The sequence below is a fragment of the Pleurodeles waltl genome, chromosome 5 (assembly GCF_031143425.1).
Source record: "Pleurodeles waltl isolate 20211129_DDA chromosome 5, aPleWal1.hap1.20221129, whole genome shotgun sequence".
Taxonomy (NCBI): domain Eukaryota; kingdom Metazoa; phylum Chordata; class Amphibia; order Caudata; family Salamandridae; genus Pleurodeles; species Pleurodeles waltl.
Window position 1 is genome coordinate 1,201,609,392 of NC_090444.1, and position 15,664 is coordinate 1,201,625,055.

Below are 15,664 nucleotides of genomic sequence, written 5' to 3' on the forward strand. Positions count from 1 at the left end.
TCCGTTTCAACCAAATCAGATTACGGAGAGGACAGTCTTGTGTCCCATAGGGATGATGGCCTCCTGTATCACTGTAGCACCCCATACCCGACTGCACATATGTATGTTACAGGAATGTCTAGCTCATCGGTGGTCTCAGTCACAGGATCTAGTGTTGCTAGACCACCAAATTTATCACACTGTGCAGTGGTGGAATCCCAACATGTTAAAGGACCTTTTCTGGGCCCTGGTCCCCTTTTCTCACATAACTCTAACAATGGAAGCCTCACTCACAGGATGGGGTGCACATCTGAAGGCTTTCACAATACAGGGTATATGGGACTCCAAACACTGGGGTTTCCATATCAAATTCCTCACGCTTCAAGCTGTTCACCTAGCCTTGAAAGCTTTTCTTCACCTCATTCACAAGGTTGCCTTACTGTGGATGGACAACGTGACAGCCATGTATTACCTAAAAAGATGGGGGGGGGGACACAGTCTCTGCAACTTTCACAACTATCACAAACCATTTGGAAATTGACTGTGTCTCACAGCATTCACTTGATAGCAGCATATCTTTCAAGTCTGGACAATACCTTTGTAGACCTGCTAAGCAGGATGCATCAACAAGTCCACAAATGGGAACTCCCCCTCCCCCCACAAGTCCTCTTCACATACTTCCAAAGAGCAGGGTTCCCTAAAGCAGACCTTTTCGCAACTGCAGAGAACACAAAATGCCCAAACTTCGCCTCCAGGTTCCCAAACCCACTACCCAAGGGCAATGCACTATGGATGAGTTGGTCAGGGATATTTGCCTATGCTTTTCCTCCGTTCCCTCTCTTTCCATATCTGGTTCAAAAGCTCAGACGTCTCTCACAATGATCCTAGTAGCTCCCACCTGGGCTTGTCAACCGTGGTTTCCAACAGTACTAGATCTCTCGTACTTCCCCATGAGAAGCTTCCTAACAGGCCAAACCTTCCCACTCAGAACCATGGAGAAATCAGACACCCAGATCCCAAAATTCTTAACCTGGAAATTTGGCTCCTGAGGTCATAGACTTTGGTTACCTTAATTTGCCCCCAGAAAGCATGGACATTAAAAAAAAGCCTGTAGACCTACCACTCGAGCTTGCTATGCTGCAAAATGGAAATGTTTTGTCTGCTACTGCCACTCTAAACACATTGACCCTTTTAAAGCTAGTGTACAATACATAGTCTGCTACTTGCTTCACTTACAAAAGCTGGGTTTGTGTTCACATCCATAAGATTACATCTTGCTGCAATGGCTGACCATCTACAAAATAGGCAACACCTTTGTTTATTTATTTAAAATACCAGTCATTAAAGCCTTCATAGAGGGGCTCAAGAGTTTTTCCACCACAGGTTTCATCAGCACCTTCATTTAATCCTAATGTAATTCTCGCGCATCTTATGGGCCCTCTATTTGAACCCCTACACTAATGCTCCCTTAAGTTAGTTTTTAGACAGTGGCATTTTTAGTCATCATCACTTCAATTAAACGTGTTAGTTAGCTCAAGGCTTTAACCTTGGAAGAACCTTCCAACTGCACAGAGACTGGGTGATTCTTTGCACCAACCCCCCCCAATTTCTCCCTACAGTGGTTTCTCATTTTCACCTCAACCAGTTGATTGAATTATCGTTTTTTTCCCCCACAACCAGACTTGGTTGTGAAAGAGCTCTTCATACACTAGTTATTAAGAGCCCTTATGTTCTTTATTTATAGAACTAAAACTTTTTAAAAAACGTAACAACTTTTTTTTTTTTTGCTTTTTCACCTTCTCTTAAAGGCAACCCTCTATCCAAATCTGGCATAGCCAGATGAATAATAAAATACATTCAAACATGTTATACCAAAGCCAGAAGAACTTTACCCACTGAGCCTACAGCACACTCTACTAGGAAAAAGGGAGCATTCAAGGCTTTTCCAGGAAACATTCCCATAGCTGACATATGCAAGGCAGCTACATGGTTCACACCAGACACCTTTACCAAACATTGTGTTGATGTTTTAGCATGCCAACATAGGTGAGGCAGTGCCACATACTCTTTTTCAAACAACTGGAACAACCACAGGTTAGCCACTGCTTTTGAGGGGTACTGTTTTATAGTCTGTATGTGAACTGAGTGTATCACCCTGTAAGCATCTGTTTGTGGCATTTAGTGCGGTAGATCCACATGCCCTCACCCGCCACCTGTGGCTGTCGCAGTTTTCCACTCTTGCACGTGGACATCTCATTACTTACACTTACTCTACACTTCATTCTCACCTGGCTACGGAAAAACAATGTAGCCAATGCCCATGCGCAGTATCACCGAGAAGGAGTCGCTCTACCTCGTAACTCTAAGAAAATGAACCTGCACACATCCCGACCCAGCACTAGATGGCAGCAGTATGCAGAGCATTTGAATCTACTGCACTGCATACTACGAACAGATGCTTACAGGGTAAGTCACACTCCCTCCTTGTTCTCATTATTGTTAGGTAATTAGTTTGATTACCTAATGTGTACTACAGATTATGGATCACACAGCACAGCATGGTTGTAAAATCTTTACTGTAATATGGCAAAATTGTTTTGATGTAAGCACTTATAGATTCATAAAATAAAAAGACTAAAGCGTAATTTAGAAATAGTTTACCTGATAACCACTTTCTCTTCCACTTATCCTTTGCACCACAGATTCTCATAGTTTATTTCCTTTAAGTGCACTTGTGTTTGTCTCACCATTGCGTCTCACTCTGCCTACTCCCATCTTTCCTCCTTTTGGTTTTCCATCTCCATGTGCTCCAGGGTCGCTTTGGTGAGCTGCTGTGAACGCTTTCCAGCACACTACCTCAAAGACAGCAGGCTTCTTCCTTCTTTTTGCCACACCACCTTCAGTCACATAAACAGAGTGAAAGTCTCTGAAGTGCAGTTTCTCTACTGGCCTTCTCAGTGTCCTTTTCCTTTTAAACATGGTACACTGAGATCTCATACTAGGTAGTAAATATTAGGCAACTACACCTAAACAATTATATAACATTGTTGACAACGCGGAACTGGCAGGTGCCCTTGCACCTTAAGCCACTACTTTGCCCTAAATGTCAAAGATCTGGATCCTTCGTTCCCCTCCCCCTTATTCCATACTTGTTGGCAAATATTAAGTGCCTTTCTGTGTCTGTGATCTTTCCGTCCTCTTATGGAGGTTTTGTTTGATTGCTTGTAATACAGAAACAGGCCATAGGCCTACTCATCCACTTCTTACTTCCCAACCCTTTTGACTGATTCATTGGGGTATTCTACAATCTGTTTCTTCATTGTAACCTAGAGATGTTGTTTTGGTAGCTTTCTGGTCTTTCTGATTTAAGACTGGCTTTCAGCTTTGGCTCTAGAGCTCCTGAGTTGCGTGGGCCTCAGGAAAGCTTTACGGCTGATGCCATGATAGCCACTCACATTGACTTTTCCCGCCCGCCATGATTGATGCACTCCAATGTTTCTGAGATAAATCAAGATTTACAATTAACTTACAGAAGTTGCAGATCATCAATCTCTCTCCACCAGCAAAACCCACATTCCCAGTTTTGGCGAAGTCTTCAGTCCCATATTTTGGTATACAGATTCCTACAAATCCCTTAATAACAATGCCCATTAATTATTGCTTGCTTCTCAGGCAGGTGAAGCAGGATCTATCTTTCTGGGTGCAATATTATTTTTCCTTACAGTGTCAGATTGCTGCCTTAATGATGAATACTTTGCCTAAAATACTATTTCCTTTTCAAATGATCCCACTACATCCTCCTCTCCCCCACAATACCGTGAAGGCAATGCAAACAATGCTAAACAAATTTGTGAGGGATGGAAAAAGACCCTGCATGCACCACAAATGGACCTATAGATCTGTTGTGAAGGGGGTACTTAGTACTATGAGATGTTGGAAACCCTGCCAGGCTTCTCAAGTGTGATCTATGGTTGAATGGGAGCAGGACGGAATCGGAAATAAATTGATCTTTAATGAATCGGGCCATTGTAGGCACATACATTTGGAGGCTTCCATGGGTACCTCTGAAGCATTGGCTCTGGGGGCCTATACTCATCCCACATAACTAAAACTACCCTGGTGGTTTGGGACAGTGTGTCGGAAAAGAAAGGGTTGGTGCCATTGGTGATGGAAACAATTATTGCTAACCCTGACTTAGCTCTTGGTCTTGTGACAGAAATTTTCTCTCAATGGCAACACTCTGACTGCAAGTGTCTTGGCAAGCTAGTTGATATGGAAGGGATTATTTCCTTCGAATAGTTGAAATCTAATTATGGGTTGCAGGAGTCCTATTGTATGCAATACTTTCAGATCAGACATTGGGCCATTCACCCTTCATGCACATCAACCCCTCACAACCTTTGAGAGATGGATCTTGGTGAAAGATAATAAGCAACTTATCACTGAAATATATGCATTACTGGCACAGTACACTTTCAAAGGAAAAAACAGTGGGTCAGAAACAGTGGGAAGATGAACTAGGGAGAACACTCTCCTAAAGAATAGGAAGAGGTTTGCTATTGTACACGACACTGGGCATACAATGCCTACAGCAGGGAAACAGTCTAAGATAGTCACGTATTGCTACCAGGCCCCGGCACATCTACAGAATTTGGTCCCAGAAAGAAGCAAGGACTGTTGGCGGTACTGTGGCGCTACAGGGACCTTGCTCCACCTTCTGTGAAACTGTCCAAAATTGAACTGATACCGGGAGAAGGTCCTACATGATATAGACAAACCCTTTGATACCCAGATTCCTTGTTTCCAAGCTTACATACTACCGGGTTTGCCCAGCTGGTTAACATTTCCTCTATAATCTGAGGGTCCTGCAATGAGCCCTAGCACTGTGTGCCGGGCATCAGGCTATCCTTTCTTTCTGGGGTTGTGATTGCTCCCCATATCACACTGACTGGCTCCACAGATATGGTAATGAAAAAGCTGACACTTAGTCTGCAGCACAAAGCAGGCACTTTCAGACCGATCTGGACCACTTTTGTTAATCTAATTTCATTCAAATTCTTGATGCCACTGGCTCTTACCAGATGGGAGTGGTGGTAGTGGCAAACACAGCATACTACAGGGAGTGCAGAATTATTAGGCAAGTTGTATTTTTGAGGATTAATTTTATTATTGAACAACAACCATGTTCTCAATGAACCCAAAAAACTCATTAATATCAAAGCTGAATATTTTTGGAAGTAGTTTTTAGTTTGTTTTTAGTTTTAGCTATGTTAGGGGGATATCTGTGTGTGCAGGTGACTATTACTGTGCATAATTATTAGGCAACTTAACAAAAAAAAAATATATACCCATTTCAATTATTTATTATTACCAGTGAAACCAATATAACATCTCAACATTGACAAATATACATTTCTGACATTCAAAAACAAAACAAAAACAAATCAGTGACCAATATAGCCACCTTTCTTTGCAAGGACACTCAAAAGCCTGCCATCCATGGATTCTGTCAGTGTTTTGATCTGTTCACCATCAACATTGCGTGCAGCAGCAACCACAGCCTCCCAGACACTGTTCAGAGAGGTGTACTGTTTTCCCTCCTTGTAAATCTCACATTTGATGATGGACCACAGGTTCTCAATGGGGTTCAGATCAGGTGAACAAGGAGGCCATGTCATTAGATTTCCTTCTTTTATACCCTTTCTTGCCAGCCACGCTGTGGAGTACTTGGACGCGTGTGATGGAGCATTGTCCTGCATGAAAATCATGTTTTTCTTGAAGGATGCAGACTTCTTCCTGTACCACTGCTTGAAGAAGGTGTCTTCCAGGAACTGGCAGTAGGACTGAGAGTTGAGTTTGACTCCATCCTCAACCCGAAAAGGCCCCACAAGCTCATCTTTGATGATACCAGCCCAAACCAGTACTCCACCTCCACCTTGCTGGCGTCTGAGTCGGACTGGAGCTCTCTGCCCTTTACCAATCCAGCCACGGGCCAATCCATCTGGCCCATCAAGACTCACTCTCATTTCATCAGTCCATAAAACCTTAGAAAAATCAGTCTTGAGATATTTATTGGCCCAGTCTTAACGTTTCAGCTTGTGTGTCTTGTTCAGTGGTGGTCGTCTTTCAGCCTTTCTTACCTTGGCCATGTCTCGGAGTATTGCACACCTTGTGCTTTTGGGCACTCCAGTGATGTTGCAGCTCTGAAATATGGCCAAACTGGTGGCAAGTGGCATCGTGACAGCTGCACGCTTGACTTTTCTCAGTTCATGGGCAGTTATTTTGCGCCTTGGTTTTTCCACACGCTTCTTGCGACCCTGTTGACTATTTTGAATGAAACGCTTGATTGTTCGATGATCACGCTTCAGAAGCTTTGCAATTTTAAGAGTGCTGCATCCCTCTGCAAGATATCTCACTATTTTTGACTTTTCTGAGCCTGTCAAGTCCTTCTTTTGACTCATTTTGCCAAAGGAAAGGAAGTTGCCTAATAATTATGCACACCTGATATAGGGTGTTGATGTCATTAGACCACACCCCTTCTCATTACAGAGATGCACATCACCTAACATGCTTAATTGGTAGTAGGCTTTCGAGCCTATACAGCTTGGAGTAAGACAACATGCATAAAGAGGATGATGTGGTCAAAATACTCATTTGCCTAATAATTCTGCACTCCCTGTAGTGTTAATCAGGAATTTGTAAAGCGTACTACTCACCCGTGAGGGTCTCAAGGCTCAAACAGCCACGTCTTGAGAAGTTTCCTGAAGGTAAGGATGTCTTTGGTCTGACGCAGGTGGGTGGGAAGAGTGTTCCACGTCTTGGCGAGGTGTGAGAATGATCTGCTGCCTGTTGTAGTTCTGCGCACACTAGTGTTAGTGTGTTGAGGGGTAAGTTGGATACTTGACAATGCATGTTTGTTTTTCTTCACCACACCTGTCACCAGGATGTAAGCAGTAGAATTGTAAATTCTGAAACTTTCACAATAAACCAAATTGATATATAATTCAATGCCATTGAAAGCGTCAAACAGAGAATAACATTCATATTTTAATAACAGTGAATACATGTGCAATTACATATATGGTTACTAGCATTCCTTTTCAGGAGTGTATATAAATACAACACATTTTGAGTATGTTTTCACACTACATTGCAATCATGATGTTTGCACCCTCACAATTTGCTGCTCTCCTTCACTGGGATTCATACTTTCTGGTGGGTTTGAGTAAGGGAAGCAGACTTTTTTTATTTTCATTCTGTTTCCGGGAGATAGAAGCAGGATTGACAATACAGTGAAAAGACCAGTATATTGATGCACCATTGTGTACTTTCTCCCTGAAGACTGCTGCAGTATTTCTTCCTTTATCTCACTCTGCATTTACTTGTTAAATTGGCATCCAATAGACTTTCTTTGATCCTGGGAGGGACACAATCCTTAATTCTCTCCCCCCCAGTGCAATTTCAGTTCTCCTCCGGTTCAGTTTGGAAGTTGAAATGTGGAGGCAGAAAAGCAAGACCTTTTCTTCACCCAGTCCTTTTGAAAGTGGTGGTATGGTAATGAAAAAGCTGACACTCAGTCTGCAGCACAAAGCAGGCACTTCCAGAGAGATCTGGACCACTTTTGTTAATCTCATTTCATTCAAATTCTTTAAGCTGACATTCCCAAAATACCTCAAAGTACTGCATATATTTCCTACTAGCTCATACACAAATGATACCCATCAATAGGAGATACTGATGCACACTATGACAGATGCCACTGGGGTCTTACCTGTTGGGGCATCCAATAGACTTTCTTTGATCCTGGGAGGGACACAATCCTTAATTACCCCCCCCCCACTCCTCATCCCCCTCCCCCTCCTCCACCTCCTCCTCCTTCCCCTCCCCGGTGCAATTTCAGTTCTTCTCCGGTTCAATTTGGAAGTTGAAATGTGGAGGCAGAAAAGCAAGACCTTTTCTTCACCCAGACCCTGTAAAAGTGGTGGTATGGTAATGAAAAAGCTGACACTGCAGCACAAAGCAGGCACTTTCAGAGAGATCTGGACCACTTTTGTTAATCTCATTTCATTCAAATTCTTCACCCAGTCCATGTAAAAGTGGTGGTGCTCACCACTAGTGCAATTTAAGCACTGATGGCCGTGAGTTTTTAAAGTTTGCATTTCCTATTAACCAAGTTGTGGCAAAGGGTGTGTGGTGTGTTTTTTTTTTTTTTTTTTTTTTTTTTTTTTTTTTGGTCTGAGGGCTTGTGTGATGGGAAGGTCTTGCCTTCCTTGAACATCTCATTTTTGAGTATCTGTCTAGGCAGGTACAATCAGACAATTGTGATCTCATTTGAAATTGTATGTTTCCCTGACACGCAAGACTAGGGTCCAAGAAAGGAGAGAAGAGAGGGAAATGGGGTGCAGGGTCTAGTTTTTGTGTGAGCCGCAGCCATCCACAGTTATGCACTCACCATTTCACTATAAGTAGATGGTCATGATCATCCAAAGGTATCCTTAACAACACATATATCCATGAAAACTTCAGTTAATTTGCATTTGTTCTGATGCTCAAAAATATAGTAGAAAGTGTCTATCATGCAAAATGTGGATGGTCCCTTACATGCTCTTATGAACCTGACCCTACTGCCCAGGTGAAGTGGTCTTCACATCCAGGGATGTTCAAAGTTCCCCAGTTACCACAAAGAGCTCATTTTATACTGCAATGGATGAATACATTGGGACTGTGAAGTGTCACTTGCTGCAGCACTTTTTGTATCTAAATAGAGATATGCATATGAATCTTCAGTAATTCCGCATTGAGTTTTTTTTTTTTTTTAACCTTTTTCCCTTGGGTTCTGGAACGAACCACTAATTTTGCACCTTTCTACGCTGCACCAAGTTGCCTTCACATGGGTAGCTTTTATGATGAATTTAAGCGCTTATGTAATATTGATGACCTTCTCACAGAAACAAAAGTAAGATTGGAATTTGCAGATTAAAGTCAGCAATGAGAAGTCTTTTCTTCCAGGCATGGGTGAAGTGTTTAATCGGAAAATTAGAGGCTAGTGTAGAGTTTGGGAATACACATGTAGAAAGGTACCCCAAATTTATCAGTTTGGAGAAACAATGTATAGGGGCAGATTTAAATGAAAATGTCTGTGCCAATGTAAAACAAGGATTCAGAGAGATGGCCAGATCAGTAAATTGCGATGGTTACTAATTTCTCTAGTTTAAGATTAGAGAAGTTAAAAATATACTGTCAGGAATGGGTTATTAATTTGGGAGAGCGGCATTCCTACCAACACAATAACCTCACTCTGGTTATGTCAAAGCACAGTTCTGAGAATCTCTGCTCAACCCATGTTAGCTATGGCACAAGCAGCTGGTAATCCCTAGAGAAAAGCTGGCTACCTTCAAGCAGTACTAACCATTTTAAATTAAGGACACAGAGCAATAAAATTCCCAAACCGATTTATAAAACTAGAAAACAATATAATGAGCAAAAAGACGCCAGGTTAAAAAAAAATCGAACAGGGGGCCAGCCACTTGACCTTTGGAGAGCATTTTCAGCCCCTGAGTGCTAGCAGGATTTAAGAATCCTTGATTCTTTGTGCAAGTCCTTCCATCAGAAGTCAAGATTCTTCTTCCCACCACACAAGCCTGCCTTCATCTTCTTGTGTCCACACCCTTATCCGACAAAGCCTGAACTAGTTTTCCTTCCTAATGTAGCTTGAGCCTTTCTGTCCAGGGGGACCCTGGACATAAACAAGGCAATCCTTTGCTGACATCTCCAAGTCAAAAAAGATAGTGCTGAAGCTGCCTTTTCTTCTGTCAACTGGTCCAGTCCACCCCCAGATAGGTATTCCTCACTAAATTGTCAGCAGTTAGCTTTTTTTCTGTCTCCAGAAACAAGTCATTGTCCTGTGAGTCTAACTGTCCCAGGCAAGGGGATATATTCCAGCTGTGGGTGTGTGATAAGTGGCAAAGCTAGTTTTAAACCAGTTCTAGCTCAGTTAGCCTGAAGTACATTTTCATAAACCTATTTTAATGCTTGTTATCAAAAATCTGATTTCACCATTGAGTCAAATACAAAAAACTAAGCAGGAAATAACTTAGGAGCATTTTTCTAGCACTTTCCAAAGCATAGGTAGAAAGTAAAGATTTTAATCCCACACAAAGTCTACCAAGGCCAATATAGTGAAATAGCTGTTGGTTATTACTTCACTGTGAGAGCTCACTAACCCCAATACGTTGTGCACTTTTTTGTTTTTTTACATAATTTCACCCAGGTCTGTGGGCTTTTGAGGCACACTTCAGGGGCTGCTTATGAATATATAAAAGTCTAACAGTTTACTTTTTATACGCAGCAAAGGCATATTTCCCAATATATACACAGCAAACTATATATGACCAATAACTTGCAATACGTTTCCCTAGTTACCTTAGAGAAGGTGCCTCCTACAGTCCCAGGGTTGAGAGATTTTGAGCCTATCTCACTGGAGAAATCAGCCATGCAACTGTCTAACTGGAAGTCTGGCTCGCCCCAGGACTGTTGCCACCCACCCGACATTCTGAAGTCAGTCTCGACAATTGTTAATCCTATTCTTAATAGATTACTGAATGCATCCTTGCAGTCAATTTATCCGAAGAAGTGAAAATAAGCTCTCCTGTATCCTCTGCTAAAAACAAACAAAAAAATGAATGCAGCTCCCAAGTGCTCAGTAATTTTCGACCAATCTCCCTCCTTCCTGCTGCAATCAAGATGCTGGAAAAGGGGGGCAGTCAATAAACTGAGCTGGCTGTCCAGGAATGTAATGCCCTCCTTCCCGATAGGTAGTCTGGCTTTAGGACAGGCTACAGCACTGAGTCCGCCTTACTGAAGGAATCGGAATTTATCAAGCTCAACCTTGATTGGGGTGTGTCAGCTATGGTTGTTGTTTTAGACTTGTCATCGGCATTTGACACGGTCTTGCATTTCATCCTGCTGAACAGACTAGATAAGATTCAAATTCAAGGGAATGCTCTGGCCTGGATCAGTTCGTATTTGGAGGGTAGATCTCAGGCAGTGTTTCTTTCTCCCCTTTTTTTTTTTTTTTTTAAAGACCCAACCCTCTCCAGTTCAACGTTTCAATGTCTACCTGAAACACCCCTGGCTAAGCTGGTTGAATCATGGGGTTTGAAGGTAATTTAATTCCATCCCCTGATGACATGCAGCTTCAGCTCTCCTTCCAGGATAAGGCTCCTGACGCCCATAAGGCCTTCAAGGACAGCCTTAAAGCAGTAAGAGTCTCGTTGGACGAAAGCTGCCTCAAATTTATTTCCAATAAAACAGAAATCCTAAACTCAATCCCTGACTCTCTTAGCTGGTGGCTGTCTGAGTTTGGGGCTTCTCTCTCCTCTTCTTCCTGTGTCAGAAATGTAGGCATCTATATCTTTTCAGCTATATTTTGAACCTCAAGTGAAAAATCAGTGCTGGCTGCTTTGCTACACTGAAGTCCCTTAGAAGGGTGCAACATCTGGTTCCTGTGATATCCCGTAAGACAATTGTCCATGCCCTACTCACTGCTAGACTAGACTACACCAACAGTCTTTACCCAGGCTTGCCAGCTTACCTTCTGCAACAGGAGCAGGTTATTCAAAATGCTTTAGAACTCCTCATTCTTAAAGTCCTGATATGTCAATCTGTGTCCATTTACCTTTGCCAACTGCATTGGCTTCCTGTAATCAGCAGTATCCATTTTAAGGCTCTAATCTTCGCCTGTAGGGCTTTGGAGAACAAGGGGCCCTCAGTATTTGAGATGCAGACTCCAGGCCTACAGTCAGAGTAGATCCCTCAGGTCTAATTCGCAGAGGTTCCTGCAAATTGCAAGGGTTCACAGGGTGAGGCGTGGTGGGAGAACCTTTCCTTTTCTGATGGCAAAAATGAGAAATTTGCCTCCATTCAGCTTTCATTTTGCTCCCTCGTAAAAGATCTTTAGGAAAATCTTGACCAACCTGTTTAATGCCTGGGTCAGGTGTCTAATATGCTTATCTGTTTTTCTTGGGCAGTCCTGCTTTTAGGTCAGGGACGCTCCCTCAGGAGTAGCTGTGTACTCTATAAATGCCATTGCATTGCTGTATTGTATAGGTTCAATTTACAATGGCCTTACAGAACAGTTAAATAAGTCAAATGGGGAGGTGAAGCACAGGTACATTAGTACTGTTTAGCCCTGGCAGTGGGCACAGAGTCCTCCAGCCTTCAAAAATGGGCTCCAGAAAAGGTAAACAATCTGGAGTGACCTTGTAGAACAGGCGGTTTTGCTACACTCCTTGAAAGTCTCTTTACCGTGTCTAGCCATCTTTTGTATTTGTTCAAAAAATGTAACAAACATTTGCAATGCAATAGGTCTTGCGTTTGCTCCAGTTAGAGCTATCAGCATTGTAAATTCCTCATTGGACTTTTCTTGTCACATAAATTGAAAATGAAAAGTAAAACAGTTCATAAAAGCAATCCATTCAAAGCGTCACGGCCCCCCTGAGCAGGAGTGCAAGAGTTAATGGCTCCCTGCGTGAATGTCTAGGAAGAATCGCAGCTGGGGTGAAAGGTAATCTGAAACTGGAGGAGGGCCATCATACTCTAACAGGAGGAAGCATGATGTAGTGTGATGGCCAACAAAAATGTTCACTTAGTCAAATCGCCTGAGAGGTCAACTCAGCACACAAAGGAGGGACATTTCACAAATGCACTAATAAAAATAAAGCATTTAAGACCAGCACAACAAAGAATGAATAGCAAGATTGGGGGTGCTTAAAAGCCCACAGGGAGATTGCAACAGGCCAGAGCGCTTGCGCGACCCTACAAAAAGGCGTGTAAGAAGCATAAACACTTTGTGGTTCCATTGATATTGGAGCGGAACTGTCTTCCATTCTACAGTGGATGCACTTCTAACATATTCTTATGCAGGAAACTGCTCAAATGCTTTGTTTTATATTTTCTAACGGTGTCCCCGAAGACCAATGCACGGTGCTTTGACATTGTTCAAAATACACATTCAGGTGTTTGATCCTTGTAAATCGCTCTGTCCCTGGACCACCAATGCAAATACAAACAACAATTATTACCACACATGACCTCCTTTGTAAACTGTTTGAGACTGTCACCTAATATGAACTAGGGAACTGAAAGTGAATAGATTGCAACAATAATTTTTTTAACATTGTCAATGCCAGTGATCAAGCACAAAGGTATTATAAAAGAACACATTATGGTGATTAATTTACATTCCTTGAATGAGAAAGAAAGTAGGAAGAAAAAGCAGTCACCCGTGATCAATCCATAATGCAATAAGTTCACATAAGCTAATTACATTGTTTCAATTTTATGGTGAGTAGGAGGCATAAGTAAAAGCTGTAATATCCAAGCCTGAAATTTTAAATACACATGATGGGGATAATTTTTCAGATGGTATCACATTATTGTTAACCACATCTCATTAATGTGTCAAGTCAGTCATCCAGAAATAAGGATCTGTTGCCGCAAGAACGTCTAAAATCAAACAAATCACTTTGGCTCTGGCATGGGAAGTTGGTGTTTCCAGGGCCCTCTCAGGGTAAGGACTTGGGAATCATTTTTTCATGTGTAAAGCGGTTCTTTGGTATGGAAACGTGCTCTCCTGTATGGCTAATATGATGCAATCTCACTGCCTCAAGCAGTTGTAGGTGACTGCACACGCTTTCGTTTGTACACTATCTGAACAGTGTCCATACAAACAAATGTAATTGTCTCAGTCAGTTGACTGCGCCATGCAAATGGGCAAATTCATCCATTCCAGACGGCTGGATAGAGAAAGGATTGAACTCTGTTCATTACCACCGATATGACAGACTTGTGCTAAGAAAGATGTGAACAGGATGCTTTCCTAACCTTTGTCATGTGGCTGGCTGTTCCGAAGTTGATATTTGTTTTATAACCAGTATTAAGGAGAAGTAAGGCTACTGTGTCGGCAACTATTTTTATTTATTTATTTCCTAAGGCATCTACTTTTACAACTTGTTTTTGCTAGTTTTGTAGGGATGTGTAGTTGGGCCTTTGTTAACTAAAATCTCACCCTTGGAAGTAAACATTAGTTTAGTCTTATGGCTTTTTCGTTCCAGAGTGCAAATATCATCGCACTTAGTTATTTAATTTCCAGTTTGACTTTTGAGTTGAATATGGTTTTCATCCTGTTTGAATTTACTCTGACTAAATTTCTATGGCTGGGGTATTCCAGTTGATGAGCTTCATATAAAGTGGTTCTTAATTTGAGATGCTAATTTACCCTGGTTTTAGCACATCTCGTTGTATTTACTGCTATAAACTAGCATCTTGGATAGTCTGGACATAGGTTGTTTAATGCTTTGTTCTATACAATATGCGCGTGAATACAAGTTTATCAAAGGGGTGTTGCACGGTTCTGTGTCCTACTTCTAGATATGTGATGTACAACGCATTGAGAAGCATTTACTTTGTTGTGGAATTCTTGTGTATTAGGATTTGCAGTATTCAAACTGCAGTATTAGCTGCACAGATCACTTAATTGCCAAAACCCGAAAACACATGGTGTTTTCTTCAGTGTGTATACCTTATTAGATGCATGTCTTATCTGTGAAAGGGATCATGTTCACCTGTGTGATAGGGTAGTTCGATCGCAGCTTGCTGAGCTCTACACATACCTAGAATAGTAAATAAAATACTGGGCGGGCTGCCAGCTCTGAAAGCTACGAATAGTACTGTCCAGAGTAAATTCTTTCCTGTCTTTCCTTTTAGGTCAAGAAATTAAAACTGAGAGCTCAAAAAGCAAAGAAGAGCTCAACTGTCTCCAAACACAAAGCAGAGCGACCAAGTGGAAATAAGGAGCTACTTGTCAGTCCAAGAAGAAGAACAGCGCCCAGTAAAGGAATATCTGTAAAGGAAAGCCCGAGCTCCCTCCAGCTGTTGAAAAATTTCAAAAAACTTCAAATGACCTTGAAGAAAGAGGACATCATGTGGGAGAAATAAGATTTTTTTTTTTAAGTCTGCTACGCACTTTTATTTAAATATAATTTTATTTGAAATGTTCTTGCTTTATTTTTCATGTTATATTTAAGATGAGGATATTTAAATTTGACCTAGATCTGCTGCACTTTTATTTTATTTTTCTTTGTAATGCAGAATTACGATTTTTTTAAATTAATAAATGTTTTATTACTAAAGAGATTTTTCTGTGATTTTCTAAAATCTGCGTTCTTACTTTATTTGGTCGTAAATGGAGCTAATGTGCTTTTGAAAAGCATTCCGTTCAGTCCTTTAGTAAACAGAAGATAATCCATGCTTAAGAAATATCTCCCATTTCAGACAAAACTTAATGAGTGTATTGTTGCACAGCACTACGAGGTCGGTGTTTAGAACATAATTCCCATGGCAGCAGTTTCCAAAGCAGCCTTTCTTTTATTCTTTTCAGTTTGGACCTGCTGGCTGATATCCTAAGTGACAGATGTGTGAAGTGTTTTAGGCTGCGTTAAAGTACACCCCGGGGCGTTTGTTTTGCAGTAGACCGCTTACAAGACTTGATAAAACAGCCCTTCAAATGGACGGCAGTTTGTTTGTTGAGTGGATTGTTGCCCGGGAGCTAACTGCTGCTCATCAAGACTCCATAAAAGGAGATTTGTTGTGGATTAAGTTGTGTTTGCTGTACATTACGGTAGGT

The 15,664-nt window shown here is 41.6% G+C and overlaps 1 protein-coding gene across 7 annotated transcripts in view; it reads left to right on the forward strand.

The window, feature by feature from the left end:
• The window catches only part of CEP57L1 (centrosomal protein 57 like 1), a 112,550-nt gene extending 97,370 nt beyond the window's left edge, over positions 1-15,180 (forward strand). For 3 of the 7 annotated variants that reach the window (XM_069235464.1, XM_069235459.1, XM_069235463.1), the window contains one exon: positions 14,746-15,180. In XM_069235464.1, coding sequence (XP_069091565.1) covers positions 14,746-14,976 — 231 coding nt within the window. In that variant the 3' untranslated portion in view covers positions 14,977-15,180. The remainder of the gene's footprint in view (positions 1-14,745) is intronic. The other 4 variants (XM_069235460.1, XM_069235461.1, XM_069235462.1 and 1 more) reach the window with 2 other exon arrangements.
• Positions 15,181-15,664: the final 484 nt, after the last annotated feature.